The sequence below is a fragment of the Xenia sp. Carnegie-2017 genome, unplaced genomic scaffold (assembly GCF_021976095.1).
Source record: "Xenia sp. Carnegie-2017 unplaced genomic scaffold, XeniaSp_v1 HiC_scaffold_20, whole genome shotgun sequence".
Classification (NCBI taxonomy): Eukaryota; Metazoa; Cnidaria; class Anthozoa; order Malacalcyonacea; family Xeniidae; genus Xenia; species Xenia sp. Carnegie-2017.
The window spans coordinates 7,836,586-7,852,280 of record NW_025813483.1 but is presented as its reverse complement, the minus strand read 5'-3'; the positions used below and the strand labels follow the sequence as shown (position 1 = coordinate 7,852,280).

The 15,695-nt window shown below is 34.9% G+C and overlaps 1 protein-coding gene across 4 annotated transcripts in view; it reads right to left on the bottom strand.

The window, feature by feature from the left end:
- Positions 1–1,318: 1,318 nt before the first annotated feature.
- LOC124441186 overlaps positions 1,319–15,695 on the bottom strand; it is a 63,217-nt gene continuing 48,840 nt past the window's right edge. For 3 of the 4 annotated variants that reach the window (XM_046991617.1, XM_046991619.1, XM_046991620.1), the window contains 3 exons: positions 8,082–8,191; positions 2,545–2,597; positions 1,319–1,927 (listed from right to left, as the gene is read on the bottom strand). In XM_046991617.1, the coding sequence (XP_046847573.1) occupies positions 1,847–1,927; positions 2,545–2,597; positions 8,082–8,191 (244 nt within the window). In that variant the 3' untranslated portion in view covers positions 1,319–1,846. The remainder of the gene's footprint in view (positions 1,928–2,544; positions 2,598–8,081; positions 8,192–15,695) is intronic. The other variant, XM_046991618.1, reaches the window with a different exon arrangement.

Here is a 15,695-nt window from a genome sequence, read left to right as displayed (position 1 = left end):
CCATGCTCTCCCCAATAAAGGGAAAATCCTAAGTATATCTGTTTATATATCTCTGACATCTTGTAAACTGTCTATTATATAAGTTAAGGGTATAATTAGAAGATATAAAATGCACGCTATATTTAATGTCAGTTACAGCAACAATAACTAAACCCATCAGATCAAAAAATACAGGCGAAGATCACTCGTTGCTAATGAAAAAGAAAGCGCGGGTAAAAAGTATAAACTCGTGTATTCTGTTTACTTTGACTCTTTCAAACGTGATATTAGCTTGGTTCGCAGCTTCTTGGATGACATCCCTCATACTAGCTGCTGTTGAAATCATTCCTCGAACATAATAATCCTTCAAGATCTAATAATCCTTCAAGAAAATATCATAAGAAGCTGAACATCGAACGTTTTCCACCATAGCCAGATCACAGAACAGGAAAATAAAGATGACTAAATAAAGTATTTCATAAATTCGTGAATCCCATACATCAGAATGCGCGGAATACATTTTATTGACGCTTCGTAACGCATTTCTAAAAATTAGAACAAACGCTTTAAGCGTTTTAGAATTGGTGAAACGGGTGGAGAAGGACTGTTTTTGTTGTTGTTGACTGACGTTTCGACAACCTTAGCGGTAGTCATCTTCAGAGTCAAAATGACTACCGCTTCATTTGGACGCATGAAAAAATCACAATTTTCGAAGTGGGCCCATGGCCCAATATGTTGGGTGTATGAAAAAAGTAATCTGAGTGTACTTTTAATTGCGTTTCACTACAGCAATTGTTTGATTATATTAGGGTTTGTCACGGGGTGGTGTGAGCCCCACCTCACACACTCGCCCGAATAATTGTCAATGTTAAATAGTTGGTCAAAATGCAATATTGTTAGCAAAAAATATATAAGGTTGGATAAAGATTAAAAGTTTTGAGCGTTGGAAAATGTCTGAAACTTTCATATGTAAATGGTCAGATGTCAATACAACAACTTTAAGAGTGAAAGTTATTTGACATTAGTTGACAAAATTAGAAGCTTCGTTCAGATTCAAGAAAGTACAAAATAACGTATATGAGCTTTAGTAGTGAAAAGAAATTCATAAAACTCTCGATAAGTATTACAAGAGAGAGAAAAAAAACAAAGATACTTTCAGTTTTCGGATCAATTGAAGTACTTCAAAAATTTCTGACAAGTACATAGGTGCTCAACAGTCTGATCAGATTCTGATAAACGGTTACTTATGTACACACCTTCTTCACCACAAAGGTCAAATTTGGCAATTGTACATGTACCCAATGCAAGCAAGGTGATTTTATTAATCTACGACACCTTAGAATAATGTGTACTTTCCAGCAAATACAAAGATTTATTCTATGCTATCTGAAACTTAAAATGATTCTGACAGCTGTATGCATTTGAAAAATCTTTATAAAACAAGTTGTGAAGAGGTCAGCGCCAAAACTTCAAGAAACTGCTTCAGCGGAAAAGTTGATACTCAACTAAAGTATTGGGCTACAGAAAAAATATAAAAACCTTTGACTTCATGTTTACGATCCTGTTCATAATGTTTGACATCCTTCAAGAAATAACCAAGCATGGTCATAAAACAATTCATCATCAGCAGTTAAATAATATTTCAGTCAGGTCAAATAACGAAAAATGGCACGCAGTAACTGTTTCTTTTAACCACTTTTAACAAAATGGTTTCATATATCTACTTTTAACAAAGAAAATCAGTTATCTTGTATTAGTTATTAGCAACAAAATGTCTGAATATGAATATTAAATTTGACAATCTGTGCGTGTGTCAGCAGTTATTTTGAACTAAAAACAATACAGCGCTGTTTCTCTGGCAAAGAATTCATCGGGAGTGCGAAGCAAATTTTTCTTCATTTCCTTTAATTGATGGAAGAAGCAGGCTCTGGTAATACAAAGCGGATGCCTAAAGAACGATAAAAAAGTAAATCATATAAACCATGTTCACACCTATTAATTTATTATTCAAATGTGCAGGAACAAAACAAGATATATTAAATAATACAAGCTACATAATAAGTGTTGTCCAAAACCATGCGGTATCGAGAAGAACATAATAAGGGATTAAATAACAATTAGCATACAATAAGAAGTGCTTACCAGATCATGTGACTAGTACTATGATCAGATATCTAATACTTAGTTTAATACACATATAATGTATCGTCATTCCTAACAATACCACGGGTTTGAACTTGACTAAGGAACAACTTAGCCAGTAAAGTAAAAAGATCAAGATTTATCTAGGACTGACATAAAACAGAGTTTTCATGCCAGCTAGCAATGCACTAGTCCTAGGAACATTGTCCTATGTCAATCAGAGTCAGGTCTTGTAGAATGAAAACGCATTTACACCTGAATGTGAATCACGGCAAGTATCAAGAAATAATCGAACGTTAATATCTTCAACCAGTAAAGAAACTACACTACTCAAGGGTGTTTGCATTTAGGTATGTGAATTTCACTTCGAAGAAAAAAACTTAAACATATACTGAAATGTTTAATAATAAAGTACTTTAAAACCTTCAGTTGTTGTAAGTCTTGTAGCTGCACATGTTGAAAATTCTCGCTTTTGACTAGATTCAATAAAGATTTATTTAGTCAATACGAAAAGAATATTAAACACAAACATGGAGATCTTTTTCGAACTGTAAAAGCAATCTTTAGTCCATATGGCAAAGCAACATCTTTTAATCTGGCATAGCAAGACCATTTAATTGGTTTCTTTAAGTTTCCATTCCCTTGCTTGTATGCATGGGCGCATATTTGTAAAGAGTACGTAAAAATTTTACTATGGAAAAAGCTCTCCAAAACAAGACACGAAAGTTTTTCCAACAAAGATTTTACACCAGCAATAGACGTTTGTTTAAAGTCTTTTTAAACAGGCCTGGCGCTCAAAAATTGATCATCGCAAAATAATTTAACAATATCCTTAGTCAAAAGATGGACCGTGTTCGCAAACGATTAAAATTTCAAACAATTTGGTGCACCCGATAGCAAATTTCACATCTTAATGCAAACTTTCAAAGATGCACAAAAGATCCTTTCATATGATGTTACAAAAACCAAAACTTAGTATGATAAGCAAAAACACGAGAAAATCCAAGTTTATAAGATCTTACGTTCGCCTGCGCGTGCGCCGAATCGTTTAAGATTCGATAGTTATTACAGTACATTCTAGTAGTCCGTGATCTGTGACCGATTTTCTTTCATTCCCGTTGGACACCTCAAGGAAGGTCGTGAAAAATTCAAGACAGAACGACTTTTACATGCTTAACGCAGTTTTACTTCTTGTCATCTCCAAAAAGCTGCAGTTTTATTGCTATATTACATTAAAATTTTAAAATTTGTAGCTCATTACAATTTCGGAATCCGCCATTTTCCTCTAGAAACTTCATGTTATTTATATTTTGTGTGCTAGTGCCAGACCTAATAGAGAGCTATTCCGCACGATAAACCTGGCAAAATAAATAAAATGTCTGAAAGAAATACATATTTCACTCGTGCATTAGGTTGGATTTTAGCAATTGTTGCGAAGATAATATTTTGAAAGTTATAATAGTATTGTGCAAGACAAGGCGCGCTTTTTTTAAAGGTCTGTCTCGAATTCGTCGTCAATGTCATCATCTAAAAACTCCTCTTCCTTAACATCATTGTCGTCATCAATATCTACATTCGTGCATGCAGTACACGACCATACATCTGTGTACTTCACTCCTGCTTTGTTACATGAACAACGTTGGGAGTTACAGCCATGTTGCAGCCAGTCTTACAACCACAATGAACGTTGTCAAGTAGGGAATTCGGCGCTAGGGGAATGGTCATCCATGCGATTTCAGACAGTTTCTTGTCACTCGTTTGCCACCCATTTTCATCCGGAGGAGTAATATCCATTTGTGGTTGTAAACAGAAAGGCCAAAGCGCGGCTTGGTAAAAAATATAAGTTCCATAAACTTCTATTGCTAATCAAGAGTTAATGTAAATATTGCTAAAGTCATTCTTATTGCATTCGGTATACAACTGAGAGGTATTTTGCAAAAAGAAGTTAAAAATCTCAGTTAAGAAGCATAAAATCTCAAAACACCAAGCTAGAACTCAACATTATATGATTCCTAGAACAAACTTAGCTACTATTTGTTTACAATATGTCAGAAGTGGTAAACTTTTGTATTTTTCAACAATCTCTTTCATAGGTTGTGATGATTGTTAATCTTCAGTTAAGGCTTTATGCTCAAGATCATGTTTTACAATTCAAGAAAGAATATTTTTCAGTGAGCCATTTCAGAAGCCAGAAAGCTGGGGTTTTTTGCTTGGGTTGAAACTTGTTTTATTGTAAATTTGATTAGCGAGGACTTTCATAGATAAAAGTTGTCTTTGTCATACCATGAAAAGGAGAGTGAAAGAGTTCTGGCACATTGATTGAAAAAGTGATCCTGTATATATATTTCTGAACAAGAAATGTAGTTATGATCTATACATACTAATTTACTAATTTACTCTGTGTCCTTTGAAAAAAGTTTATAATGTTGATTTAAAATAAAGAATATCGGAATTATTTTTGAAGTCATTCTTTATATAATCAATGCATGGAAACAGCAACTAAAGATGGTTTTGGGACATTGGAATGTAATGGAGACAAGATCCTCTGTTAGAAGTAAGTGAGCAAGCACTTTAATGCTTAGTGTAGGTTCTACAAAACCAAACAAATGTTGTCCTTCTATATTTAAAAAGAGAAATTTCAGAATTCTACTCTTCCAAAGTAAAGAATGGACTTCACTTATCCTATGTGGAGTGACCTTGTAGAAAGAGTGGTCAAAACATTGAATCAAAGTAATTCTTGTGTTTAGTGAGTCTAATAGCCTGATAGCAATACTTTTAAAACTTTATTTTTGCTCTTGCATCACTTAAAGCAGGTTAATCAGAAAAGTATGTACTTTATGGAATCTGTAACATAGCTGTAAGCTGCTAAATGTTTGTTCTACAATTTTTACATTTATCTTAGGCCTATGCATAATGACGTGCCTCTTTAAAAGCTTATTAAAAAAAATTCTTTAGTGGTAATGATCAATTTCTTACCAAGCTTTAGTGTTTAAGGAAAAATTTATGGAAAGATGCGTTGCTATCCTTCGAAAAGTGAAGTTGCGCACGATTTAACCATGAGTTCTTAAAACTGACAAGATTTAGGTCTAAAACAGGCTTCTCCTATGTTGATGCATAAGTGCAAAGGTGACAGTTTAGGTTTGCTTCCAAAATTTTCGACAGAATTCTTCATTTAAAACTTACATTTTACTTGGACTTTATTAAAGAGTCTCGCCTTTTTGCCACCTTTCAAGATGGCGCCCGTAAATAAATTTGCCTCACCATGACAACAGCAGTTAGATACAAAGAGTTCCGCACAAAAAAAATGGCGACATTCAAAATTGAAGGAGCGAGGAATTTTGAAATTCAACCGCGAAATACTAAAAAACTGCAGCTTTTTAGAAGTGACAATAAAAAGAATATCAAACAGCAAGTGACTTTCTATCTATTTTGAAAATTTTGCGACCTTCCTTGAGGTGTCCAACGAAACTCATTTTTAAAGCATATTTTTGAGGCACAGATCACGGACTATAGGGGCATTTAAATTGTTCTGCTGATGATTCATTTTTACGCGTAAGGCCTATTTTAAAGAACATTTAATAACAGTTCTCTCACAGCATGGTAAAAAGCTTGCTATTTCAAAATTTAAGTGACGGCTGTAACAGAGAACGTTAAAGTAGCTAGTTAGCATTACCAAAGTTATTGCTTATTCCGCTTAAAGAACTTTTTTAAAAGCATACTTTTTTCATACACCCAACATATTGGGCCATGGGCCCACTTCAAAAATTGTGATTTTTTCATGCGTCCATCGAGAAACCAAAAAATTTTTTGACAATCATGTTGCTCTAGTAGTACTTATCACCTTTAGCATGTATGTCAATCGTATAACTTGCACATTCAAGAGAAAAATCGATTATTTTACGTTGAATATATAATCAGAGAAACGTGAAATCAATGTTATGTTTTAACGTCTTAGCCAATCAAAGCAAAGAGAGTCTTTCCTAAAACCAATTAGGTAGCGTCGGGGTGAAAGGTCTTTCACTACACTTTGTAAACAAAGTAAATGGTTTGAACCCGGGAGTATCGTTACATGTTCGTAAATGTAGATCGTCCAGGTTGGTATAGTCCTGAGAAGGACTGTTTTTGTTGTTGTTGACTGACGTTTCGACAACCTTAGCGGTAGTCATCTTCCGAGTCAAAATGAAGCGGTAGTCATTTTGACTCTGAAGATGACTACCGCTAAGGTTGTCTAAACGTCAGTCAACAACAACAAAAACAGTCCTTCTCAGGATTATACCAACCTGGACGATCTACATTTACAATCATGTCACTTTGTAAACAATTGCGAACAACGAAGCTAGCTGAAGTTGCTCGCTCGGATGACGAGTTTTTTGCGTTATGCATATCAAAAATAGTGCTAACTCAAAATTAACATCATTTCCACTTGCTTCTTGGTCTATATTTACTTTTTTACTGCTAATTAGAGAAAACGTTCATGTAATAAGGCGAAATGGCGCAGGAATCCGCGAAAATTCTGGGGCTAATTGACGACTTTGACGTTGACAATTTGTCTTTCGCTGAAAATGTTCGCTCTTCAGAGTGTTTTGTACCAATACCGGCGCTCTGCAAATTCCATTGCAATTTTTTAAGTCAGTTTTTTATTGTCCAAATGATGCGAAGAAAACAGAACAGGCAAATAAGAATGAGACAAAGAAAAACAAGACGACAATATACGGAATTTTCAGTTTCGGCGACTTGTAATTCAGTATATGTGAGATTATTTGTTACCAGTCGAATTTCAAAGCTACGTTTCCTTTCAATTTGAGTTTATTACTCGAAACTTACATCAAATATTACTCACAATAGTTGTGATTCAACGTTGACTTTTTTTGTTTCGATAAGATAAGAAATGCATATTGTATGAATTATTTTATCAATGTTGCTTCAAACTAAATAGAGCGATTTGTTATTTCAAAATTAAACAATAATTTTTATAGATGGTATCTGAGATATCGTGTTTGCTTTATGTTATGCCATTTGTTGAGCTATGAGTCAAATTTTCAATTTTTAAGCTTTGCTGTCTATTAACCTTGTAATTGGGCTGTCACGTCCAACATTCACAGTTGTCTGCAGTGCACACGACATCTTTGTCGTTGTAGTGATATATTGCTAGTTGAGCAAAGTACTTCTACTGTTTTAGTATACTGTACATACAGTATGACAAGGCTCCAACTCTGTACTCATATTGCAAGTAATGACGCAGACAAGAAGGCTTCTGCACAGAAACATAGACGACTAAGACGCTCAAAGTCATAACTTTCCACAATGGATCAGGACTCACGGCTGACTTAGCAATTTTATTAACAAACCGAAGTAGAAAAATATACTCGGAGCATGGTATTGATGATTTTTGGTTCAATCAAGCATAACCAAAATGCTCTTTTTTCGTTTCTTCGGGGAAACAATAGTTTGAAAACGTTGATATATATACTTTTGAAATATTTTTAAAAAGACATTATTCGATGTTCTATTAGCCTACTTTTTATCACATAGATTTTTCAAGTTTTTCTTTGTGATGAAAATTTTAAGCTGTTGCACTTCACATTTTTTCAAAGACTTCTTCAGTTGCTAACTCATTTCTTGTGTTGATATTTCCGAGGCTATGTGCAAGCGTAGCGATTTTTTGTTTCACGATGGCGGACTTCGTTGTTCAACAACGCAGTCAAACAACGCAGTCAAACAACGCTCATTTTCTCCTTAATGTGCAACTTTAAGATTTGACATACCTTCGGAAAATGATAAATATAATATAAACTAGCTATGTTGTAAAATTCAGCTGGTTCCTCCATGGACGCATGCCGACGTTATTTCTAGACGACTTTTCGCGACCATCAACCATCGAAAAGCAGTGAATTTACTTATAAGATAGGGAATAGAAAAACAGTTCGTACAAAACTAGATCTGCACAAAAAAAAACTTGCCCCTGGTTTCTTTCTTTTGCTTCTTACTCGTTGGTTCTTCTAAATCAGAATCCGACGTCAAGTGTGTCTTTTGACAAAACATGAGACTTTTGCTAATGACATCGAGAGAACTATGAAGATAAACATTACGTGACATAAGATGTAAGCATTTTCAGAAAAGGTTCCACGTAAAACGTTTTTTAAATCTTTAAATTCCATCTTCCTACACAACAGAGTTCAGAGGGCTAAATTCTACTTGTAATACCAATACCAATACCTAAACGTTAATTCTTTGTCGTTTTTGTAGCGGGAGATTTTAAGTTTTAAGTTATAGAGACAAAAACTAAAGCTATCAAAACAAACAGAACTTGTTGAGTCAAACATGCTTCATATAATGCAAATAAACGAGTCCTTTATAGTAGTCTGGGGCAAATTGCGACACTTTTTCACGTTTATGGATATTGTAGAAATTAGTTAATTGGTTTAATTAGTTAGCAATAATTACGTTAAATGATTGGTTAATGATCACGTGGGTATAATGCATATATTAGATAGGAGCACGAGAGAACAAAGACTTGATCACAGTTGGTTACATTTGATACAATAGTGTCCTTTGAAATGGTGTATGTGGACCCTATAGTTATAATAAAACATTCATAAAAAGCAAGTCTAGCAGTGTTTTTTAAAGATTTTAATTCGAAATTTGGCACAGTGAATCTCAAAGTTCCTATTGATACAAATTACTGTAAAAAATCGTTCAAAAATGCAAATACGGCTTTCCTCACTCATATTAGACAAGTAGATGTGTCTTACTTTCCCCAATTCCTGGGGCAAAGTGCGACACTTAGTAAAGGTTGTTTTTTCAGAAGGTAATAGTGGACTGGAGGAGTAAAATTTGAGACGCTATGTATAAAAAGTTACGAATTCTTTCGAAAGTTACGAAAAAGTTACGAAAAAAAAAATCTAAAATAATTTTACCTGTTACGGTAAAAAAAGGTTGAGTAAAGCATAAATGTTAAAAATGAAGTCAAGAAGACATATTCATAGTTGCTATCTAATCACATAAAAACAAATTTCGTCTGATGAAAAGATTTTGTGTTACAGGTTATAAAGTAACACATTGATTCAAAGGACAGCATTCATTATGGCTTATTTGTCAATTAGAAACACGGTTGTTCACGGTTGTAATCACTCTCTGGTATCACATCATAAAGCCAAGAATAAAGAACTTTTTAGGATTAAATATTTTTGCCAGTCGGTCTTCCTGTCCCTTTCACAAAAGTTTTGCTTGAATCAAAGGTTTGTAGAATAAATAAAAACACAAAAAGTGGGATTTTGTAATACAAAAGTACAGTAGTAAAGTGGAACCCCCCCCCACGAAGGTCGTAAGCAAATGAGCCAATTTACGGCTTTAATACGTACGCGCCTCAAGTCAGTTGGTATTGGCATAACAAGGTCCAATTATGTTAAACCAATCAGCGCTTTTGTTGACATTTTTGTGTTATTAGCTAATCAGAATGCGTCAATAGACAAGAACATAAACAAAACGAAGCACTTTGTTCAACGAAGTTGTTGCCATTCGTTATTGAGTTTTTTGAAAAAATAACGTTTGCATAAGATATAGTGAGTATTTTTCTTCAACTATTTGGTTCTTGATATGACCTTTGGGATTTTTTTGATTTGTTCTAGATCGCAAAATATTTAAGCTCAAAATACGCTATCTTTTCGCGTGTTGATTTTTACCCCTGTCAAGTATAGAACGTTTATTACATAGTAACAGATAGGAACTTGTATTCTACAAATAAATATGACCATTTTGGCAAATTTTGACTTATCTGAGCAAATATTATCACGATTTCCTTGTAATTTGCAAGTAATGTGGAGACAAAGACACGTTTTGCATGATCGTCGGAATTGGGTGTCAATTTATGCATATTTTCGGAGATCACCATTCTGTGATGTATTGACAAAGTTTAAACGCTCTCCATCTTCACTGGACATTGTTTGTTTTTAAGAGTGAGATATAAGAGATGGAAGAATAACTTGAGGAGCAGAAGACTTCTCCAACTGATAAAAGCATTTTGAGATTGCATATCGACAACAACACTTTCAAATAAGAAGTTCTCTTATGGGTGGCTGGTGTCAGATATACCATTTGGGCTAATGGGCTATTGTGTTTATGAATGTTATGATGTATCCAAAATATCAAGGTTTCTTTCAAACTCGAAATCCTGATTATTGGTACTAAATTGTTTCGAAGTCCTAAATGGATAATGTGGGCATCCATGAATTTCATTAAAAAAGTAAAATCAAAATATAATGAAAAATTGATCATTGAGTAGGTTACCAGCTTTTATTTTAAATGCAGCTAAACATATTTGCAGTTGCGGCATCAACATACGTCTAGTTAAACGAATTACTTACAGTGTAACTTCTATTTCTGGCTTTAATAGATCTCCCATTTTAAATTAAGTTTGCAAGTTCAACTTTAAAACTTAGGCAAGATAATGCTACCTCCATCAAACTAGAAAAAGATGTGATAGAAAGAAATAATCTTATTGGGAAAATAAAACACAAGCATATTTATGACTACAAATCGCTCTATAAACTATGGCAAAAACTAAATATATTTTCAAAATGCATGCAGTATAGATAGATTCACTCATTAATAACAACACATTCAAAACACGTGAAGTTCAGTCAAGGGCCAAACATTACCATGCTCCTGAAATGGAACAAGATTTGTCAGTTTTATTTGACCAATTTTCCTTACCAACTAAACGTACTATTCCTTTTATAACTTCAATAGCAACACAAAAACATAGCGTTCTCCAGGGCTATTGAAGAATGTTACGCTAAAAATAAAAGCTCTCTCAGTGTATGATATGAATAGCTAACAAACCTGTGCTGTTTAACTAAATTTTAAACATAAACTTGCAAAGTTAAAATAACAATCAGTGATATATTAAAGCCGGAAAGTCATTCTAATTAGCTTAAAAAGATGTTGCTGATGTCGCAGCTTCAAATACGTTCAGATCATGGCCTACTCAAATTACACGGCCTGATATCTTGCCATAGCAAGGCCAAAAATGCAAGGCCATTGAATTTTGAAGATCAAGTGTAGCTTACATGACGTTTCCGGCGGTGCTCTTCGAAATTTTGATCTTCTTCCTTCAAAATTGTTCATTGGCCTTACTTTATGGTATAATCTTGTAGCTAAAAGTCTAGCGATCATTTCAAGAGTTTATTGGCATAAATTGGTTCATTTTTCGCCGAGAAATCATAGTTTATAAATTGGTGCGATCGGCGGTTGTTTTGTTTATCACGCGCTCGTCTTCGTTCGAAAATTTTAGCTCTTAAATCTATCGTGGATTATCTATATTTGGTATCTACGTGTTCCTGGTACTCTCCTCTACATTTCTACAAGATTTTTGGAGTCGAATTGCATACATTTTTTCTTTTATTTACGAAAATCGTCAAACCCAGAATTATAGCGATGGTGCTTCCTATTTTCAACGGCGTTCTTCCTACTCCAACTACGCATTAATTGGAAATCTTGGTATTGGTTCTTCTCCATCCTGGGACATCAATATAAAAAATAAATCGATCAAACTTAAAATAGAATGGTATGTTGAAAAGAACAATAACAGTTCTCATGAATTCCCTAAATCTCTACTTAACATACTATCAGCCTACAACCTTGTACAACCTACCTGGTCCTCCTCCTTTGCTGAAGAGAAACTGTCTTTCAAGTTTGAATGGAAACTACTCTCTGATGCTACTAACCAACCTGAACAAGTTAAAACTCCATCTACTAACTTACCTTTCCATACTCCTGTCTCTGGCTATACATCAACATCTAAATCGTATGTATATTCACCACCCAATCTTACAACTCCTACCAAACTCTTCCACAATCATGCTGCTGCTTTTCTAAATCCTCTCACTCCTCCATACACTCCTTACCATCCAGGTACTTTTGCTCATAAAAGGAAAAATACTCCATCTACACAAACTAAATCCAAGGACAAACCTAAACACAATACATGTTCCTGACTCAACTAACAAGAAGAATTCATCTCACAGGTGGTGAATATACATACGATTTAGATGTTGATGTATAGCCAGAGACAGGAGTATGGAAAGGTAAGTTAGTAGATGGAGTTTTAACTTGTTCAGGTTGGTTAGTAGCATCAGAGAGTAGTTTCCATTCAAACTTGAAAGACAGTTTCTCTTCAGCAAAGGAGGAGGACCAGGTAGGTTGTACAAGGTTGTAGGCTGATAGTATGTTAAGTAGAGATTTAGGGAATTCATGAGAACTGTTATTGTTCTTTTCAACATACCATTCTATTTTAAGTTTGATCGATTTATTGTTTGTATTGATGTCCCAGGATGGAGAAGAACCAATACCAAGATTTCCAATTAATGCGTAGTTGGAGTAGGAAGAACGCCGTTGAAAATAGGAAGCACCATCGCTATAATTCTGGGTTTGACGATTTTCGTAAATAAAAGAAAAAATGTATACAATTCGACTCCAAAAATCTTGTAGAAATGTAGAGAGTACCAGGAACACGTAGATACCAAATATAGATAATCCACGATAGATTTAAGAGCTAAAATTTTCGAACGAAGACGAGCGCGTGATAAACAAAACAACCGCCGATCGCACCAATTTATAAACTATGATTTCTTGGCGAAAAATGAACCAATTTCAGCCAATAAACTCTTGAAATGATCGCTAGACTTTTAGCTACAAGATTATACCATAAAGTAAGGCCAATGAACAATTTTGAAGGAAGAAGATCAAAATTTCGAAGAGCACCGCCAGAAACGTCATGTAAGCTACACTTGATCTTCAAAATTCAATGGCCTTGCATTTTTGGCCTTGCTATGGCAAGATATCAGGCCGTGTAATTTGAGTAGGCCATGTTCAGATACATTCAAAACACAAAATTGTACAATGGTTTTGCTGGTTTACATAATACAATGGTTTTAATGGATATAATGGTATGCTCACATTATTCAAAATTCAACTCTTTAGGATTTTGAAACAATTTGGTATCAATAATCAGGGCTTTGAGTTTCAAAGAAACCTTGATATATTTGACACGTCATAACATTCATACACATAATAGCCCAGTAGCCCAAAAGGCATATCAGACACAAAACAAACCACCCATAAGAGAACTTCTTATTTGAAAGTGTAGTTGTCGATATGAAATCTCAAAATGCTTTTATCAGTTTGAGAAGTCTTCTCCTCCTCAAGTTATTCTTCTATCTTTTAAGTCTTATTCTTAACAACAAACAATGTCCAGTGAAGATGGACAGCCTTTAAATTTTGTCAAAACTTCACCGAATGACGAACAGAATTCATTACGAAATTTAAATATACGTAAAAATGTAAATAAGTATGCCCATTATTTAAGGAGCCTTTGCATTGAACCCCGGCAGTGTTGTGTAAAACCTCCTTAGGTTAGTATATAGAAGATATAATAAATATTTAATAAAACTTTTACAACAATTTACACAACACTCAGAATCTCGGTGCTCTCACTAGTCTATCCTATCAAGTGTCTTCCGCATCTTATGCTGTGATGGAGAAAGTTTTAAGACCACAACGTTTTGACACCAATCCTAACGCTCAAGACGCTGCTAGATCGTGGTTGCACTGGTTTGCTACTTTCGAAAATTTTGTAGCTGCTATACCTAACGAAGAAGTGAACAAATTAAAGGTTCTAGTCAATTATGTTTCTGCCGACGTTTATCAACTTTTCTGTGAAGCGACAACCTACGAGGAAGCTATAGAATTGTTAAAAAAATCTCTATGTTAAGGTTCCTAATGAGATATTTTCGCGACATAAGTTAGCTACTCGTAAACAACAATCTGGTGAGAGCCTGGATGAGTATTTGCAAGAATTAAAATCGCTAAGCAAAGATTGTAATTTTCGTAGCGTGACATCAAATCAATATCGAGACGAAGCTGTAGGGGACGCGTTTATAGCAGGTCTTCTTTCAACTAACATCGGCCAACGTCTTCTTGAGAATAAAACATTAGACCTTCAGACAGCTTTTGATCAAGCCCGAGCCTTAGATACAGCACAGAGAACTGCTGAAACTTATGCAGACGGAATTCCAATAACAGCTGCTGCTCTATCAAACAAGGACGGGGAGAATTCGTTTATTAATCAACGGGCATTCGAAAACCAAGATAAAACTGATCAATCTGACGGACATCAAGAGAACAACGGCATAGAAAGGTACGTTGCCGCCTCTTCTAGATCAGCGAAATGTTTCTTCTGCGGTAATCGACCACACCATCGTTCCGCATGCCCGGCTAAAGACGCCTATTGTTATAAATGTAAAAAGAAAGGACATTTCCAAAGAGTATGTAAATCGGTCGCTCCTCATGCTTCGTATATAGCATTAGCATCAACTAAACATACAGTAGCAAAGTCACTAAAGAAAGCCTGTATTGATGTCTTGATTAATGGAAAATCTTGCGAAGCTCTAATTGATTCGGGAAGTACACATAATTTTATACATCCTAAAGTTGCAAGTAATCTGGGATTGAACGTTTATACAACTCAAGAGAAAGTAACAATGGCTGCATCCTCGTTTTCTTCTAAAATTCAAGGCTATTGTCTTGCAGATATTATACTTAAAGAGCGAGAGTATGCGAAAGTAAAACTGTTTGTCTTAACAAATTTATGTACGAACGTGATATTAGGACAAAATTGGCAGGAAAAACATGAAAGCATAATTATTGAGTATGGGGGAAAATCGCCCTCTTTAACGATATGTGGTTTATCAACTATAAATATAGGGCCACCGCCGTTGTTTCAATTTTTGTCTGAAGATTGTAGACCAGTAGCTGCAAAATCACGAAGATACAGTGCCGAAGACAGAGCGTTCATCGCAACAGAAGTGTCGAAATTGCTTGAAGAAGGGATTATTGAAGAAAGTGACTCTCCCTGGAGAGCCCAAGTCGTTGTAACCAAGAACGAAAGACAAAAGAAAAGACTAGTAATCGATTACTCTGAAACAATTAATAAATTTACTCAGTTGGACGCTTATCCGATGCCAAGAATAGATGATACAGTAAACGCAGTTGCCCAATATAGTGTCTTTAGCACTGTAGATCTTAAAAGTGCATACCATCAAGTACCTATCAAAAATAAAGAGAGAAAGTACACGGCTTTTGAAGCTAACCATCGACTTTATCAGTTCCGTAAAATCCCATTTGGTGTAACTAATGGAGCGGCGGCCTTTCAACGATCAATGGATACTTTCATATCCGAAGACGCTTTAGAAGATACTTTCGCGTATTTAGACAATATTACTATATGCGGTTACAATCAGGAGCATCATGATAAAAATTTGGAACTTTTTATGAAAGCAGCGAGGAAACGTAACCTAACATTTAATGAAAGCAAGTGCGTTTTTTCAGTAACTTCGATTAGTATACTGGGAAGTGTTGTATCCCAAGGAGAGATTAAGCCAGATCCGGAGAGACTAAAACCTTTGCGGGAGCTGCCAGCCCCACGTGATGCAAAAGCTCAAAGGCGTGTCATCGGTTTGTTTTCATATTACTCCCAATGGATTAAAGATTTTTCAACTAAAATCAGACCTTTGTCT